At 31.5% G+C, this 20,782-nt stretch overlaps 1 protein-coding gene across 1 annotated transcript in view; it reads right to left on the bottom strand.

Moving 5' to 3' along the window:
* Positions 1 to 20,008, bottom strand: part of LOC123684234 (ATP-binding cassette sub-family G member 1-like) — a 42,699-nt gene extending 22,691 nt beyond the window's left edge. The window contains exon 1 of the mRNA XM_045623411.1: positions 19,492 to 20,008. Within this exon, the coding sequence (XP_045479367.1) occupies positions 19,492 to 19,612 (121 nt within the window). The 5' untranslated portion in view covers positions 19,613 to 20,008. The remainder of the gene's footprint in view (positions 1 to 19,491) is intronic.
* Positions 20,009 to 20,782: the final 774 nt, after the last annotated feature.

Here is a 20,782-nt window from a genome sequence, read left to right as displayed (position 1 = left end):
TTGATGTATTTCTTCATACAGACATATACTAAACCCATTATATGGAAGAATGGGAACTCACGAAGCTAGTTTCTTTCACAAATTTCTTCCATCTCACCATTCTCATCTAGGGTTCGAAACCTTGACACATTGCTTCTTGGTCCCTATTGACATTACATAAACAAATTAATATGTCGGACAGATTGTGCAGTAGTTTCCTTGTTGTCTGTTTCTTAAACCTTTTATGGAAATGCAATAACCTTCAAGTTTTCGATGTTAGGAATAATTCATGAAAATTACTGTATCTTCGGAGTTTCGGTGTTTCATAAACTACGCAATTATATATCTCGAAATTCAGGTTCATCTGATGTGAATAGACCCAAACCACAATTCAATAAAAATCAAATAAATTGACGAAATATAAAAACAACTTTGCTTCCGCCGTTTTTTTCAGAAATTCGAGGCTTTATTGTAAAAAACTGGTTATACATTTATGATTCCAATTATTGTTCATCGCTGGCCACTACTTTCTTCTTCAGGCAACGTACAAATCCGGCGTTGAAAAAATTTCGAATCGATCCACAAATTGATATTTTTTTTTAATTCTTCGTGTAAACGGAAGTGCTGGTCAGCCAGGCCGTGTACCATTGATCAAAACAAGTGTTAGTCCAAGTACGTCTTGACCACTTTCGCAACATGGGGTCTAGCATTGTCATCCTGTGAAATCACTTTATCGTGGATCTCGTTGTCTTTTACTTCTCGGCTCAAACGCCTTAATTGCGTTTGATAACGATCGTCTGTGATTGCTTCAGTCGGTTTTACCAACTCATAATACACTACGCCAAGGACGCTCCCACCAAATACTGAGCATGACCTTGGAACCGTGGATATTCGGTTTGGCCGTCAGCGTGGAAGAATGGCCGGGATATCCCTATGATTTTCTGCGTTTGGGATTATCGTAATGAACCCATTTTTCGTCTCCTGTCCCAATGCGATGCAGAAATCCCTTACAAGGAGCTCTCACAAGAAAACAAACGCCGTTCAACATATCTTGGTTTCAACTCGTACGGCATCCAATTTCCTTGTTTCTGAATCAATCCCATGACTTTCAGGCGTTTTGAAATAGTTTGTAGTGTCACTCCCAATGGTCTTACCAATTCTTGTTGCATTTGACACGAGTCTTGATCAATTCTGCATCTTCGAAAACCTTCTCTATTCCACTGCCATGCTTGTCTTCGACGTCAAAATCACCATTCTTTAAGGGTTGAAACCACTCTCAACACGTTCTTTCACTAATAGCGGCCTCACCATAGGTATTTGAGACCATTCGATGAGCCTCAGCCGCAGATTTATCCATATTTAAAGCAAAGAATAAACACATCCCACCAATGACTAGAATTTGGCTCGCAAGCTGACATAGTTAATCCAGAATATCTAACTTTATGATGCATCAGACACAAATCGACTAATATTTCGATGGCGTTATGTTTACAAATACCAAAGCTTATTGTATGACATCTACGATCTATTTATTTCGACTACCACTTACCTCTGCAGCCATTTATTGCAAACCGGCGGAAGCAAAGTTGTGAACCTAATAGTATGGGTACCTGTCTATTATTTCATACCACCCTTTCTTTTTCTTCTTTTTTAATACAAGTATTTGGTCGAAAAAGGTCAAGTTAAAAGTTTGATATGAAACTGTGTAATTTCGAATTGCAAATATACTGGATGTTAAAAAGCAAAGTTTTAATATTTTGGGAGCTAATTAAGGACCACAAAATAAATACAAAATCTCATTTTGGGTTCTCAAATTAACTACTAGCTACAAGACATCTTTCAGATGTCTAGTTAACTAAATAAGTAAAATGGTTTTCAGTCGGTTCATTAAAAAATCACAGCTTGCATCCAGCATTTGGTTTTCATATGACATTTATGTACTTTTATTGAGTATTTTGCATCCTTTTCGAGTTGTTTACTTTCTTTCACTTTCCTGTTAAGAAAAACTTATTATTCCTGAATTTGAAATGCCTTATTCGAATATTGAAATAAGGGATATTTTCATGTATGGCGGTGCCAACAGAAGTGGTCCTGAACCACGTCACCTTTATGCAGTGGCTTACTTCCTTCGCATGTGACGTACAATCAAGTTTTAGACGATTGAGGGAAACTGGTTCCTTAAAAAAAAACACTCGTGATACTGGGCGTCCAAGATCTGTAAGAACTCCAGAAGTTGAAAAGCGAATTTTGAATATTGTGACTGAAAAGTGAAAGAAGAATTTTAGCGGAAGTAGTAGCAGGATTTCGAAAAAAATGGGTTGTGTTGTTCACAGGTACACCATGACAGTTAAATGAATTCATTTACGTCATCAACAATTGGTATCCTTCAATTGTGTTGACAATGGAAAGTGAAATGAACAACAGCATTAATTTTCTTGATATAAAAATTACAAGATCAAATCATTGTCATGAATTTTCAATTTTTCACAAACTATACTGATGTTATTTTACATAATAAATCAAATCACCCTCTTCAACTAAATTAGCCACATTCAACAGTATGATCTATAGATAACACAACGTTTCCTTGAGTAAAGAAAATTATAATATATATAGAACTTAATATCATTAAACAAATCACTGTAAACAATAGCTATGATTGATAGACAAGTTGATAAACAAAAACTACAAAAAAGCATTAAATGTGATATACCCTCACATAAAAGAAATTTTCAAATATATCTTATGAATTATACCAAAGTTATTCGTGAAAAAATTGCCACATATTTCTAGGATAAATATAACTGAAGAACGTCTATCAAAACGAATTCAAACATCAATAAACTCGTCAAAAACAATAAAGATACATCGAAAGATGATAAATCAAGAGTATAAATGTGTTCATATATAATGATTGTCAAAAAGTATAGGTATATCGGAAGCAGGAAGATTCATATCAACATCTAAAGAGAATAATATAAATATTCCTATCACATATTATAATAATATAGGCTATTTCGGAATTTTACAAACCGATAATAAAAGTTATGGCTTAAAATTCCTAGAAGCTAAAATAAATAGACATAATGAAATTGGAATATTATTCAATGACCAAGATGAAGTCAACAACTCGCAGGTTTTAAATATCTTTCTGTTAATCATCTTTTGATGGAATTTCTAGGAATTTTTGCCGATAACATGTACCTACTGCTACTACCTCCATATTTACCTATGGAAATAAGCATAGTATAAAAAATGCATTCCTTATACTATGATGATATAAGTATAAGTGATAGTTTCATTTTAAAAATTTCAGTTATAGAAATGTAAAGTCTAAAGAATCTATACTGTTTAAAGAAACAATAGTTATTTATATAAATGAAAGGAGGAGAAAAAAATAATTGTCATTTCATTTCAGTTTTTGTTTTTCGATATTTTGCTTGAAACTTGTGTGGATAATGTGAATTGGTGATTTTCTAGGATCTAACAACAAGAAAGCAACAACATTATTCCTCCATACTAAAATATTAATATGATTATTTATCTTCATTATTTTGCGGAAATATATTACTTTCAATTAATATCATGAAGAATTTCCGTAAAGTATAGACCAAACAATCAAACCTGTGCACTCAAAATCATTGAGGACAGAAATAGAGATATGTGTATAATTTAAATGGAACATTACATATTCAGTCATTCGAAAATAGTCAATGAAATAAATGAGATTCCTTGAATTTGACAAAAGACCCATTGTTCTCTTGTTTCATTCGTAATAGAATAATTTCAGTTGAATACCAAACATTGAACAACCGTTATTTATGTTTTACTATTTTCATTGTTATGAAGTTTGAATCTTTCCAATGAATTTAATGGTTTTTTTTAACACGTACGATTCCAAAGATTTATTGTCGGAAAATGAGAAACTGAAGTTGAAATTGAAGTAGGTAACATTTTTTTCGAATAGTTTAATTACTGTGTTTGTAAATAAGGAATCCTGGCCTGATATTTGCAATAAAAAACCACAGGTACAATAAAAAACAAGTTAAGACTAAATTAGTTGAACTTTGTGGGAGTTTTATTATAGGGTATGAACGTCATCAGTGGAGGTTGCGTTTTTTGAATAATGGGGTATTATTTGCTCAAATGTCTATAATTTTAGATTTTCGAGCCGATAATGATCTTTGGCGATTGGTTCAGACTCGCGAAATTATCAACTATGTGCACAGCTGCATACGATTGTCACAAGTTCGACTTCATTTTTGACAAATCTTTGACAAAAGTTTTTTGAAGTGGGTCCAGAATTCCCTCGTCGTCTTTATCTAAATTTGGGGCAGCATGATTCCAATAAATATCCCGCGATCATGGGTGTCCCTCAAGCGTCGCTTCTAGGGCTGTTATTATATATTATTTTTGTGGATGATCTACCAATTATATGAATAAATATTATTATTTTCTATATATTTTCATGAAAATTTTGCTGTTCACTGATAATACCTCATTTCTCATAACAGCAGCTAATCTGACGGAACTCAAGATGAAGTGCGAATTGTTGGTGTAAATATTTTCTGTATGGTGTTAACGGAACTCTTTCTGTCTTTCATATTGAATATTAATAAAACCAATCTTATCTACTTGCAAGATTCAGATCGACCACTGACTTTAAAAATCTCATCTGGTAACGTAGAATCATCTGGTACTGTGAGGTTTCTTGGCCTAGATGTCGATACGTCTCTAACTAGAGGAGTCATGTTGATTTTGTTCGCAGGAAGTTATGTAGTTTTTGCTGTAGGCTCTTTGAAACCTATTTTGTCTCTGAACTCGCTGTTGAAAGTATACCATACACAAGTGTACTCTCACTTGAATTACAATGTGATTAGGCGCAGTCTTTATAGCACAGAACAAGAGAAATAATTCGATTTATTTTCAACCTGAAACCAAGAAAGTCCTGCAGACTCGTATTCACCAATCATATAGAATTCTTACTGTCCCATGCTGTTTATTCATAAGAATAGTGGTTCAATGCAAAAATGTTCTGAATATCATGGGTATCATACTAGACATAAAGAAACTCTTTGTTTTCCAAGGCACCGAACAATTCAATTCCAGAAGTTTCCGATAAAGCGGAGCTTAACTTTTCAAGCATCTGACTGATATGCTCTGGAACACAAAAGTATCAAGATACAAGTGAAATCGCATCTGGTTGATGACATTACAGCAGAAATTAATATTTCAGTTTCATTTTGGTTTGATTTAATTCTCAATTTCGGTTATTTATTTTTGAGCATATTTTTTTTTTATCCGACTTGATGTATCCATATAGATTTAGTTTGTCTAATAGGATCAATAAACTATAATTATTATAAATAAATTCTGAAATTGCGAAACGAAAGTTCTTGAAAAATTTGTGGTGAAGTTAATTTAAGCAGCTTTAATAAAGGAAAATTCGAGCAGAATATAGAAAAAACTACCAAATATGTCCGTAACAATAGATCCGACCTGGTTGTAATTTAGTTTATGTAAACAATAAATAGGTATGTCGAATGTCTATACCAAATATTAGGAGCAACGTATTATTAGAACTCCACATCTTAATAACATAACCGACAAACAAGACATCATAAATAATAAAGACGTGATGATATGACGAACAAAATTGCACTAGTACCTACAGAATTGTACAGTATTTGGTAACATAAATTTAATTGATTGTTTGATTCATGATTGTATGTTTCAAATGGTCTCAAGAGCAATTCAAAATATTTTTCCTATGCAGTTCAAGAACTTGAATTAGGTAACTACAACATTCAATTAATTAAATAAATGAAAATAAATGAACTCTATAATTTTGCCCTGTAAAAATGTAATGAATGCCAAAAACAAATATTGACATCTTCTATAATATTTTCAAGGGATGTAACTTCTGAAATGATCCCATAGAACAAACCACAATTATTTTTTCATTCAGCTACTAAACGTTCGAAGACTTTGGAACATCTTGTATAAATATAATCAAAATCGAATTACCAATTAGTCTAAAATCTCAGAAAAAATTCTGGAAAATGCCATCGACAATTGCAAATATTTACATTAATTTATTTTTTATCTCTAATGAAACTTCTACCCAATTAATATCTCTGCGTAATCAGGTAATGAAACACTAGAAGATACATAATTATATGTTTATAAAAATGTCAACTGATGACTAGATGGCGATTTCAGTTTATATACAAGTAGCGAAATGATGAAAATTTTTTGATTATAATTATGTTTTTAATTTTAGATTCGGTTGAAAAGTTTTCAACCATCGCGCATCATTTTGAATGAACCAATTATTACTCATAATGTTAATTTAATTATTTGATAAGTAGAGGAAACTTTGGGATCAATTTCAAAATGAAAATAATTTATAGGGTCCAATTTCATATTTTTCCTTCGTAAAATGCATTCTGAATAACATTAGTTTCTTGTCGATCGTCTTAACTTCTTCAATTCTAATTCGATTTTAATAGAATTTTTGGTGTATATCCTGTTTGGATGTTCACAAACAAATTTCATATACTTTTCTATAGGTTGAGCATGAGCAAACGGGAAATTTTGGGTATTTCCATATCTCGCATAAATTTTGACTGATTTTAATGAAAGTCGAAATGTATGATCTGATTGAGCCAATTGTGATATTTCGCATTTTACTGGACACCTAGTCTGGGTATATTTATTATAAATTGAGTAGTTAAGGAAGAAAAAGCTTTCCAGAAAAGTCATATCGAACAGTAATGAAGCCCCAAGTTTAATAACATGACCAAGGATGTGTAAAAAAAACCCTTTTTTATGTATAATGAATTTATTCCGTATTTTTATGTGGTAGGCAAAAAAACCTGCTCGCCAAAAAACATAATCACGGTCTAACCAGCTGAATTAACATATAATTAGCATAATATCATTTTTATAGCGGATAAGCAGCCTTAACCTAAAACCAAAACAAAGATCCCGAATTCTTATTTGTCTTAATCAAATATTTGTTAGGTCTTCCAATCGAATATCTATATGGATATGGCATTCTACCGTCGTTCATCCATTTCGTAAATATTGTGTTTACGTTTACTATCATCGTACGATTACAGGTTATTGATTTCATGATTTTTGAACGCACGTTCCTTGGATTAGATCGCTATATACATAATTTCGTCACGGTGTCTATAATTTTCGATTTTGTGCCGGAAAAGTCTAGGAAAAAATTGAAAAACCCGAAATTTTTAGGCTGGATCTTGTACCACGATAACGCATCTTGAGTTTTCGAGTAGGGATTCAGAACTAACAGGCGAACCTCTAGTGAGCCTCTGTTCATCGTGTTTATTTGCAATAATTATTAGAATATTATATTAGGTTGTGTTGAAAGCAAATAAACTTTATTATTATTATATTATTATTATCAAACCAAGTAGCTTGACATTTTAACCAACATGCTCGTGAAAAATTGCATACTTGAGCTTGACTTGTCTTGATTTTAGATATTTATTGCTTTACTTGATATCAAGCTACTTGATATTACTTGAGCTTGATATGCACGCGTCCCATGGTATTTATTTCTGCAATCTCGTGCGTGCTTAGACTAAATAAGGGGATTCCCCGAGCGCCGAGAGACTGAAGCAGTCGCCAGTGTGACTTTATTAGTAGTTTTCTGGCATTTCTATAAAATCTATTGGTAGATTTTGGAAGTTTCAGAAATATCTTTTCAAACTTGACCGAAATGGCCAAGCATCTTCAGCTCCTGTTGAAAGAAAATTTTCCAGAGCTGATCTTACAGTTACAAAAACCCGCAATAGGTTAGGCGACAAATCTTTAATATGCTTCATGTGTCTTAGATCCTGGATGGAAAAAAAACAAACAAAGAAACTTATTTGTTATGCTTTATAGTGATTTTATTTATGTTTCTATTTCAAGAAAGTTGATATTTCGGTTCTCTTATACAATAAGTTCAATGAATAAAAGTGTTTTTTGCAAGGTTTCTTCTCATTTCATCATTTTTCTTATTGATGTGGCACTACACAATAAAACTGCTAAAAATCAAGTAGCTTGATATAATCTCGGATATGATTCAAGTACTTGACTACTCGACAAGCCAAATAGCTTGAAAAGAAGCCAAGACGTGAATCTCTACTTTTGAGCAATACTAAACCAATCTTATCTAAATCACTGTAGGTATTTCCCTAATATGACTTCAGTCGACTTTATTATCTTTCCAAAACTCCAATTACCACTTCAGGTAACTGTTTTCAGTCAATAGAAGACAAGACAAAACACCTAAATATGCTTTAAAATTTTCACTTTGAGAGAATACAATAATTTCGATGAGTAATACATAAATCTTGTGTTTTATTGGATAATAATTTCTGCTACTTTCTCCACGTGGTAGAATGATTGTTTTATTTCTTGACATTACGAACTAAGGTTATTTACGGGCGTTGAACTAGTAACTGGAAGTTATGTATTAAAAGCTATTAAAACACTCTGTATATTTGCCACACAAGTGTTTTACGATTACGAATCAACAGAAGAACTGATTTTATAACCGCGCTGTTTGTAGTTTCATTAATCCTACAACACGCATAATATGCGTATACCTATATTGGCAGTGAAAGTGATTGAGTTCCTTAATTCCAAATAGCTGCTGAATCCGGAACAGCATGATTATCAACGTCCATATCACGCCTGCAATGGAATTACGACTAGGAAGCAGAGAAGAAACCTGTTTTTAGTTTCCCTAAAAACGTGTTCAACAACATTTCCTCGTTGAGTAGTTCTATGTTCGGGTAAAGTTGAACGACTAACTCATAATCATATTTCACAATTTTTACACAAAGGATGTTTTCATCGTACGTATGCAAATGGAATCGCAGATGCTTATTCTTTTCTCTGAATTAAGGTGAATGAAGAGTTGCGTTGGAAATATTATTACACTTAACAAATATTCATAGTGAGACAATTTTTTTTAATATGCAGGGATTCCCTGCTTGGCTTGATTTTCAAGTCAAGCTCAAGTCAAGTAGTTGTTTTTCAATCTCAATTCAAGTCAAGTATTTATTTATCAAGTACTTGAATCATATCAAGCTATTGGATTTTCAGTAGTTTTATTGGGTAGTGTCACTTCAATAAGAATGATGAACGAGAAGGAACCTTGCAAAAAATATTTCATTTATTAAACCCATTATATGAAAAAACTGAAAATTTCAACTTTTTTGAAATAGAAACATAAATTGAATCACTATAAAGCATAACAAAATAATAAAAAATAAAGTTTCTTAATATTGAGAAACCTCCAGGCTTTGTTCGATTTCATCAATTTCCATCCAGGATCTAAGACACATAGAGCACCTTATAGATTTGTCGCCTAACCTATTGCGGGTTTTGATAACTGTAAGAGCAGCTCTGGAAAATTGTCTTTCAACAGGAGCTGAAGATGATGGCGTTGATAAAAAATCCTTGGCCATTTCCTAAACTACCAAAATCTACCAATAGATTTCTTAGAAATGTGAGAAAACTACTAATAAAGTCACACTGGTGAATGCTTCAGTTTCTCGGCGCTCGGGGAATCCCCTTATTTAGTCTAAGCGGGCACGAGATTGCAGAAATATATGCCGTGCGACGCTAGCATGTCAAGCTCAAGTAATATCAAACAGCTTGATATCAAGTCAAGCAATAAATATTTAAAATCAAGTCATGTTAAGCTCAAGTATGTAATTTTTCACGAGCTTGTTTTTCAAGTCAAGTAGTTGGTTAAAATGTTAAGCTACTTGGCTTGATGAATCCCTAAGTGCTATGAATATCGATGAATGTTGTGAACAACTCACATATCTTTTATGATATTAGGCTTTTTAAAGGAGTCATTTCCCGAACAGGTCATCATTTCGCCACGATGGTACATAGTTTGTGCCGTCCAGACGTAAACACGATAACTCTCGAAGGGAACAACCTTAAACAAGATTAAAATTTTTAAGGTAGGTTCTTATCTCGAATGCCGCAGTTTAGTTAATGTATGGTCAAAATCCGACTGGGTATTCCGTTGGTATGAGTTTGTCTTCCATAAAATAACTGAAAACTAAACGAAACCAAAAATTCGATCGAGATGAAATTTTGCTGTGTGAAATTACAATAAAATCGTGAGTTGCTGCATGCAGATTTCCAGTGGGAAAGATAGGTACTAGTGAAAAATGTATTAGCTTACGAATTATGGGTTGAAAATAGGATTCTTTGAATGTTTGAAGCTATTATTAGAAAACTGCCAGGAAAACAACCTCTAACGTAAGTTGTTAGATATGGTCAGTTTTCTAGATAAGAAATTGTATAGTCAAGCACATTGTATGAACCAACATGTAATTTGGTCTCAACTCAATTATTTTACTACACAGCTCATGAAAAATAATGTCTGAAAGAAAGAATATTAAAAAATTAATACAAAACAATCTAACAGAAAACATAAACACCAAAAATTCTATGGAACCTTTCTAGAAGATAACAATTTTGAGAGACTAACAAAGGCAGGATAAACAAAACCAATAATGACAGCCAGGCTGAATTTCAGAGGGAGATATTCAGAACAGAATTTCCATAAAATTTTGAATAATTATAACGATGTGAGTGTATAGAATTATAGTTCAAGTTCACTGTTTTTATTTCAGCAGCACCGCTGTTTTCTTATCTTTCCAAGTATTCTGTTTTCTGTGAAAAGTGTTTTTTCATATCCAAATAATATTATTTAAACCTTAAACCTATTACGTCATTCACTGGAGTCAATCGATAATAAATGACCAGCTGGCTGATCACTGTTTATTTTTTTTTTTGTATAATTGACCAAAATAAGTAATGCATCATGAATAATTTGTGTCTGATCCTAAACGGTGGTAAAAACAAAGAAGCATCTTACGTTCTGTCCTTGATATTATTAAATGTTTTGATTTGGCTACCTGTAGGAAAAAAAATAGAAATCTTTCTGATTTAAAGTCTGATCTGAATATAGTTATGTAGGATTCCACTTGATACTCCTGATATCAATATTCCCATTTCTTATTAAGGAGTTTTGGATAACATGATTTGTGGCACAGAATTATGAGAAATAGTATAATATTTCATAAATATAAGTATAGGAGAAGTGTCACTTTTCATGGCGAGCCTGTGTTTACCCGCCGAATGTAGGTACTTCTGATCCGAATAAAATATGTAATTTTTTAAACGTTTTGAAATTCATAAAAATCTGGAGATCCAATTCCAAATCAGATTTATAGTAACGATCGTCATAATTGATTCATCAATGGAAAATTTGTCTAGTTACGGTTGTCATGCTAAATGAATTTTGACATATAATATTTGATAGTTATTATAGCTAGGCACCACTTTTTCCTTCGGCCTCAGAGTAATAAACATAGATAGAGGGAGCAAATATCATTTTCAGTAAGCAAATTTTATCATGAAGTATCAAATTTGACATTAAGCGCGCTGAAATGAAAACAAATCAGTGATACGATATTTCACTTAATTCGCGAGTTTCTCCACAAAGAACGCACTTTTAATGTCCCATTGTGAATCAACGTTGACACTAGGAAAGCAAAAGTTGCAAACCTTGAATTTCAGCAGGTAGATACAGAAAATAATAAATGTTCTGCTCATTATAAATTCGACAATTAGAAAAAATGTCGGATTCCAAATATTCAAATTTGCATATTTAATCGGGAATCACTCAAATGAATATATTTCATTCATTATAATATACATTCATAATGATATAGTAAAATTGTGGATTCGAAAATATATCACAATTCGACAACGAAATCTAACCATGTTGGGGACATGTAAAAATTTCGTATACTTCCTCTATCTATGTTTATTACTCTACTCTATGCCTCCGGCGGATGGAGAAGGCATTCGAGATCGAGTCTGTCTGACAATTCCAAGTTTTTAGATTTTTCCATTCAAGAGTTAACTTCTTTAGAGCCGGACGGATATATTTGAATTAGACTACGGATTCGTCATTGGTGAGTTTAACGGAAATGCAGACATCGTGCCGAATGTAATAAGTGCTAATCACAAAAAAGGTCATTGAATGTTAGGTATAAGTTTTATCGAAACTTCAATTAAGAAGATTTTACACGACGTGTTTATATTGGTTAATAATCTCTGGTAATTTATGATAGACTTATTACAGCTATAAATTCAAATGAATTAACGACCAATCATCGTCGAAATGAAATAATTGAAAAATATACACGTGTTAATCATTGAAATACACCTTGCGAATAATTGGCACATTTATTTTGCTCCAGTTTGAAGTGATTTATTCAAAAATTTGAGGTCAATCAAAATGAGAATTTAGACATTTCCGCTATTCGCAAGGTTCTAGAATCAAAATAAGTTAAGATTATATGGACCATTTTGTATCGAATATGGTGATTTCAAGGCGAATAATAAAATTCTTATTTTTCCCTGAATAGATCACTCCATAAGTTCGTCACAATGTTGAATTTTTCCAATTCTGAGCCAAAATTGGTCTTAAACGATAAAGTTTGACTCAAATGCGTTCTCAAATGCGATTCTGACCTAGAAATTTTTAAGAGTTCAAATGGCGCATGAATGACGCTCAAAAGCTCCTGTTTTTCTCAATTTTTGCGTGATATCAGACTCTATATGCATTACAGATCATTTCATTTCATGATGTGAGTAATGTTCCATTTCACGATATCGTATCAAATGTGCTAAACTTTGAACTCTTCTCTCATTTAATTCTTGCGTCAGAAAATTTTGAATGCGAAGAAATTGATTGCAAAATATCTTCATGATCTCATTTGCGAACATAAGCTATTAGGTAGCTTTAATTCTCAGATAAGTTTGTTCTTATTATTGTTGCCATCATCCCAATTGAAAATGAGCATTTTTATGAAAAATTAGACCTTCCATTTCACTTCGAAGCGTTCTTCATGTTGATGTATCACATTAACAAACAATTTGAAATACAGAAAATTCTTGATGCAATTGGTACTCCAATAGATTTTTTGTTTGACTTAATATTCCAACATCCTTGTGCTATGCAATAATTCATGAATTGTATTCCTTAGACAAATATTATCCAAAACATTTGATTAGAAGGTCGAAACCAAGTACTTTCGATGATGTCAGACTCTTGTACCGAAAAAAAAATTGTTCGACCTTCGACCTACATTTGCATATATCTGTGTAGGAGATAACATGAATATGTACAAACATTAGGAATTTTACACATTTCCTGATCTCATGGATTCTTTGGGACGTCGATTTCCTACGAGAAGCTTCATTTCGATATTGAAAAATTTTTTTTTGAGGAAATCAATAAAAAGGCCGTAACAGCTACGGTTGCAGCACCATATATTTTTCATGAAATTTTTTATGAACATTTCGCAACTTTGCGGCTGTATGTCCTAGATAACTTCACGAATTCCATATTGAAGTTCTGGAATCGATTTTGGAGCATTGGCGTAGACCTTATCTTCCACGAAGCCCAAAAATAAGTTATACATTTATTTCTTCAAGCAATATAACATTCATTGTTCACTAGGGAATAACCATTACACACTAGATCATCAATCATTCTCAATCCCAAAGGATATATCAAATTCAAATTTCCCATAGACATAGAATGATAATATTTTTTTGGAATGTTATTTTCTTTCAATCAACTCAAAACTATTGAAACTTCAAAATGCTACACTTCATGAAGTATTAGTTTACCTGTATATTGTAGTAATTGCAAAGAGGTGGTGGGACTTTATTCCTTTATCGATTGCTGATTGATTATTGGGAAAAAAACATTTAGATACTATATTTCTACTTTCCAAAAATCTCTTAAAGACTATTTCACTCTTTTTCTAGAATATTATCCTTCTGCTTGATGAAGGACTGTTTACATCATGCAAAGTCATGAATTTCAATAAAAAAGCACTCAATACGAATATTGTCGATAAAATATATCAGGGAATGGCTTCTAAATGATCTCATTAAGGAAAAACAAATACGTTGCAGACAACATGTCAACAAAGTATAACTTTATAGTCGAACCATATCGTGGTATAATTTCTTCCATGCTCACTCTTTTTGAGTGATCGATCCCCAAACACAGCGCTATATTTCGTTTTCGAAATCATTTTGTTTTTCGGATTTTGATAGTCTCAAAAGATGAGAATGACTCATAAAGAATTTATGATCAAATTCTATCATGTTCATCCGTAAACACGAAAACTCTAGGACGAAGAAATCTAGAAAATCTGAAATGAAATTTTCAGTATAGTTTCACATTTCGAATACGCTGATACTGATTCGATTCTGATGAAGTTTTACATTTACAACAAGAAAAACAATTTCAAATCTTATTCAAAATCTCATGTTATAATTGTCTCCGGAGCCAGGAAAAATTCACTTGGAATATCGGAAACATACTCAATTTTTCAGTGAATATTTCCTTGTAGATACACAATACCAATTTCACTTCACTAAATCCATAGAAATTTCAAGCGAAATATCGAAAAACTACCCAATATTTCGATAACAATAGATCCTACTAGTATGAAAATTATTTCGTATATATGTGAAATCACCACTTGAATGTTAATGACTCGATTACATATCAAATGAAAAAATATATCATTCATATGAAAAAAGTGCTACAAAATTTAAACTTCAGAAATGAATGTTCATTAAAATAATATGTTTTTCTCAAATCTATATAATTAGAAGAAAAAAATGTTTGAAGAAGGAAAATTTCAATAATTTGGTTAAAAGAATAAAATGAGTACCTCCCAAATGACTTTCAATACCATGTTTTACCACATATGTATACATACTTCAATTAACAAGTATATAATATACTAACAACTCCCTACTATAATTAAATTGTTCCTTACAGATCGAGAGTTTTTTGTATAAAAACATACCTGGATCACTTTGAAAAATAATCTCGAACATAAATGTGATTGCTTCAACATGAAGAGAGTGAAATTATAGGTTATTATCTCGGTAATCATGTATTATATTAAGGATGGATTACCGTTTATAGGAGGACGAACGATATTGAAATGAATGTTAGATTACTATTATTTCAATAGTCTTTTATATAATATTGTAGGTGAATTGATAGCAATCATTGAAGTGGTGGTTTAGTTGAAGTTTGAACAACATAATTTGCCAAGTGCATAAATTAAGCTTAAAAGTTTAAATTCCTGCTTTGAACTAAAAAGACATTTGACGAGAATTTGGCAAATTCTTCGAGCTACTTGAAATACCTTATGACTTTTTTTTATCAAGTTCTTTAGTGATTTTATAAAATTGAGCGTTGGACTTTCATTCATTTCCAGATAATTTGTAGGATATCACTATCCATTGTGATTGATGATGTTAACATCTAGATATATCAATGAGCAGTACAGGTGCAGTTTGATAAGAAATAGATACACAATAGATATGTCAGTTAAATTTGAAGATGTTAACATCATCAATCGCAACTGATATTGATATCCCACAAATTATCTAGAAATGAATGAAATTCCATCGCTTAATTTTTCAGAAATCACTGAATAACTTGATATTTTTGGTCTCACCTGCTATATATACAGTGCTCTATACTGATCAAATAAACCGAACGATACGAAAATTCAAAAAAATACACAATATTTCCTTGACAGCAGATATAAACAGGAAGAGATTTCACTAGTGAATATAAAATAACAATTTCGAGCTTAACACAAAATTCTGTGTTGATTGCGTTGTCAAAACCAAAATTCAAGGATAATATCGAAAAAATCTGAATAGAGGAGCGTTCAAAAACTCATCTCAGTGCTTTCCTCATTTTTTAATTAGAAATACTTTATCATCAGAAACTTATTTCACTCAAAGACGTAACTCAAAAGTAGTTTTGGTTTTGTCGCATATAACTGTAGAAAATTATAAAAAATGTTCTTATCAAAAATACCGGTTTCATGTAAATTGCACATTGCCTATATGTAGGCTTGGTCAAGATCATCAGAAGAATTTGAATATCACATGAGAGTTCAATGATCCTCTAAGATCAATTCTGCTTAAGTTTGGTATTTTTTCGATATTACACTGTGTGATATTGAACATATAGAAGTGATAATGATTTGACGATTACAGTAGTTGCTTTGTTGGAATGTTCATTGCAAATAAATTCTCTCTTTATATTTATATCGGAAAAGATATTCCAAATCCTAGTATCATTATAATGGCCAATAGAATATACATTATAAAAAATTCGAAATTACTATTCTTGAAATTTATCACACACGGTTTGAAATGATAACTTGTAAAGATATAGGTGAAGTTTATTGTAGAATATCTAAGTAGATCTTGAAAATATGTGCAGAATGAAATTGCATATATGAAAAATTACAGATTATTTGAAAAATATAAGTCATTTAAACAATCCACCTAAATGTATTTCCTTCTATCGCTAAGATGACACAATGCCTATGCATTCTTGCAATCTTACATTTTACTTAGGAATTTCGTTTCCTGAAGTTATGTACTACATAATTGGTTGAGGAAGACCTGATTTGTAAAAAAAATTTACAACATGATAACGAATTTGTGTTCCGGAAATGAAGAAATTTTATTGAACAGTAACCGCTTTCCCATGATAAAGCGACTCATTTTTTTCTGTTGGAAGGATCGTATAATTGGAAGATTAAAAAAATGATTTTTGAGAATTTCGATATCTAAGAATCCATCGGTCAGATTCTGCTGAATTTTGTAGGTATATGAAGTTAGCCAATCAAATCAGTTATCCAAAAATTCGGAGAACGATTCGTCTCGAATTCTTTCGACATTTACCATTTCTGGATAATGAATTTATTCCTTACACTATGTACACACTGTTTTTCCAATTTAATACATTTTTTCTTTTCAGATATCTACTATCGAAAGTTACCGTAAAAATATAAACCCATTCAAATTTATAGATAACGGATAATGAAATTCAGTTTTCTTCGATAGTTTAATCTGTCGATGCAAATATCCGCTATCTATTTCGAATTAATTTATGACCGAATTGAAATAAGAAAAATTTCCATCAACCGGATATTCGAGAATCGAATTAAATTATCAACAACTTCATCACTCGATGCATTTCTATAATAATCAGTTTGGAGTTCAGACTTTTGAAGAAAAAAATTAGATAATATAGATAACCATAGAAAGGTTTATCGTTTTTATGTAACTGCGTTGCTTTCATTTCACGAAATGGACAATTGAACGATAAAAACTCATTTCTTTGAAATAATCAGAAAATTCGTACCAGTTGGATTCACAGAATATCATTACCTAATCTTACAGGGATAACAGATCCCAATTGAAAAAACAGTCCTTCACTGATATCTTGTTTCTGGAAAAAAATCTTGGACTCTAAAAAAAAATAACATTCAGTCATTGGCGTTTTTTGCCTCTAATGAATCCAATCATAATAAAATGAGGAAACACAGGAAATTTTACATTATGCTTTATTACTTCCCCCCATAATATTCCAATAAAAATGAGGAATATCAATAGAAAAAACGTGTAATAAATGTTCAGCAGCGGGATTTGAACCCTGAGATTTTTTTTCTTAAATCTGAATGGAGGAGAAAATCAAATCATGATGAGTAGAACTTGAAAACTATGTTCAATATAACCTCAGACAAACGTCAAATGATTGGGTTCCTATATTGAATTTCCAAGAAATATTTCTCATCAATAAATTATTAATTATATTTCTCAGTTTTAATTTGTAATATTCTCGAATGAAAATCATTTTTCATATCATAAAAGATAGGACTTGAAAACCATTATATCAAGTATAACCTCATAGATATATATTCGCTATTACATAATTGTGCATATCAAATACCAGAGAGAATTTTTTGATTTTATTTAATTATTTTCAGATTGTTCATGGATCGTGTGTTCCAACAAGGAAGAAGATCAATGTGGTTTAGTCAACTATTCCTTCGCTTAATTTCATGCAAATAATCGAAATGAGTCTCAATAAAGTCTCCGTGAAATTAACTATTTTCTTTGATTTCCCAATTCTACATATAGGTATATTTCGATCTAAATTTTGATAAGTTCAAAGGTTTATTATTGAAAATAATGAACGAGAGAGTTTTTTTAGTATACCTATATTAAAGAAATACAAAATGAAATCAATTTCTGCGGTTACTAAAGTTGAAGTAGATTCACTCACGGGATCTTTTTACATATACGTTTGAAGACGTTACAATAACGTTGTTGTCATCTTCGGAAACTTTTGTGTCTGATGATACTAATATCGTTGTAATGTTGTCGGTAATCGTTTGTAAAGATCTCTTGGATAATTGTGTAGTTAGTTACATACTTTAATTCGCGAAATTTAACATTTCTATTAAATTTACTTGATGAAAATTAGCCAAGATTCAACAAAATGCGAAAGATCGTCCAAAAATATATCACGGAACACATAAAAACCGAAAATAAAGAAAAACAATAGGTACATTTCGGCATAAATATCAAAAAGCTTCCTGGAGTTCAACAATGAGGGTCAAAATTTAACAAGGAGAAATGAATTTTTATTTATATTTTTACATTCTACGAATACTTAATGTGTGAAATCATTCAACAGATTAAGTGGAAAAAATCCAATGACAACATTAAGAAAATTGAAACAGAGTTTTATGAATGTATGTTTAGAATATAACCGTAGGTTCTCTGTCCAATGCTTTTGTATGGAAATATATAAAGCTACTTTGAATAAAATTTGATTCAAAACACAAACAAATTTTGAAGAGTAAAAAACAAAAGTTGAATTCATAATTTTATATTGTAGATATGTACGTCTTATCTATTCACGTATAACGTACAATATAAAATTATGAATTTTTCAAAGAATAAGAATATTTATAAGATGAAAACAATAATAACCTTTTTTCTGAAATTCGCATTTCTTCTTATTGTTTTTTTTTCTGCAATTATCAATTTTAGATATTTCATTGAAAATATTTTTATATTCTTCTTGATGGGTGATTTTATCTCGAAAAATTGTAAATTATAAATCTCTTAGTGAAATTTGCTGTGATTTTTTTATCATAAACAATCGAAAAGTGATGATATTATTTCATTTATAAAGTCTCTTTCATTTTTTAAAACGAAGGAAAAGAATTCTGAAAATGTACCATAACACTATGAATTTAAAACCTGCTAGGTATATGTTATTATGATACTGATTAGGAAATTCTCGAAGTTTGACCCTAAATTTTTTCAAACTGAAATTTTAAAATTTGTTTCTAAAGATTTAACTCGTATAATTTCCGATTACTTAGTTAGAATATTCTGCCAAATACTAATATCTAAATCTCTATTGGCATTAAAAGTATTCATACATATAGAAGACTAAAATTTTGATATGAATTAAGTTATCTATAATTTCTTCTATAATTTTTTTTTATATTGTTATTGTGAAAAACTCACCATTTTTTTGTGGTACAGTATACTTCAAATCTTCGAACTCAATATCGATGGAAGCCACACTTCGTATGTGTAAACAAGTAGTCTGTTTCTTCAGGGGCTGATGGTGCCATTCCTCCGTCATGTTGATACAACAGTCGAAAATAAAATCTAGGGACCGTATCGAAAAACAGACTACACCGGCCAGTCAAAAGTTCGAATCGCACTATTCTACCACCGGTATAATACTTGCAGAGTAGCACCGAACTCCACCGCTAAAACTGGAGTGGCTAGTAGCTTTCGATATTCGTGATGTCCAGCAAACAACGAAAACAGTAATTTATATTCACATTCGTGCAAGAATCGGATATTAGTGGGAATGATCGATGCTGTTTTAATTGATATACAACCACTTCTGATAACGGCGCATTTTGAGCAGCACTATTTAACTAAGTTAATCTGTACTGGTTCACGTGCTGATAGTCGTGGTTCGATTGATCTTGTATCGGAAAAGCAACAGAACGCAGAACGTTGATTCATTGATATGCTTCGATCTAGAGTATCAACTGCTGTTGGGGATGTAAACAAATGCAATGTTATTAGCGGGAATTCGAGCATGTCTTGCATGAGGTACCTTGGACTCAACTTCCCAAATACACGGATAAAAATTCGGAAAAACAAATAAGTTGGGGATCAAGAACTTTTACGCGTATTGGATACAACAATTGTAATACAAGGTGAAAAACCGCGATGGCCTAATAGACGTTTATGGAAAACTAATCGTAATTTTGATCTGAAAATTTGCATATTGGAGTTTGAGGCAATGATCTTTCTCCTTAAAATATTTTCAGATCTCTGCAACTTCCGGTTATACCGGAAACAGACCACTATTTCCTTATTTCGAATGGCACACTCAGTATATTATTGCATCATTAGATAGCTTTTTTGACGACTATTTCGGAAATTGCCATACCTTGGGTAAATATTCAACAGTTCGTGATTCTTATGGCGATGATGACACATTTTTTTTTAATATTCCTGCAGAAATTGGTTTTTTCGAAAAAACCTTTTTCATTTTTGATTCTGCAAATATGTAGTATTATATGACTATTTGCAGTTTGGACCAAAAATGTACAGGGTGTTTATCAGAAGATCATGAATTTGGACAACTCAAATTCAACAAAATCAAGATATTTCTTATTATTTCAATTAATTCTACGTATGAAAAGAGGAAAGGTTACTTGAGCAAACCCTTCACCTGAACTTCAAATGAGGACAAACAACTATTTCCAAATATGTGGAGTAGTCTGCAACT

Source organism: Harmonia axyridis, chromosome 7, assembly GCF_914767665.1.
Source record: "Harmonia axyridis chromosome 7, icHarAxyr1.1, whole genome shotgun sequence".
In the NCBI taxonomy this organism is placed as follows: Eukaryota; Metazoa; Arthropoda; class Insecta; order Coleoptera; family Coccinellidae; genus Harmonia; species Harmonia axyridis.
Note: the sequence above shows the minus strand (reverse complement) of the source record. Positions and strands in the feature narration are given on the sequence as shown.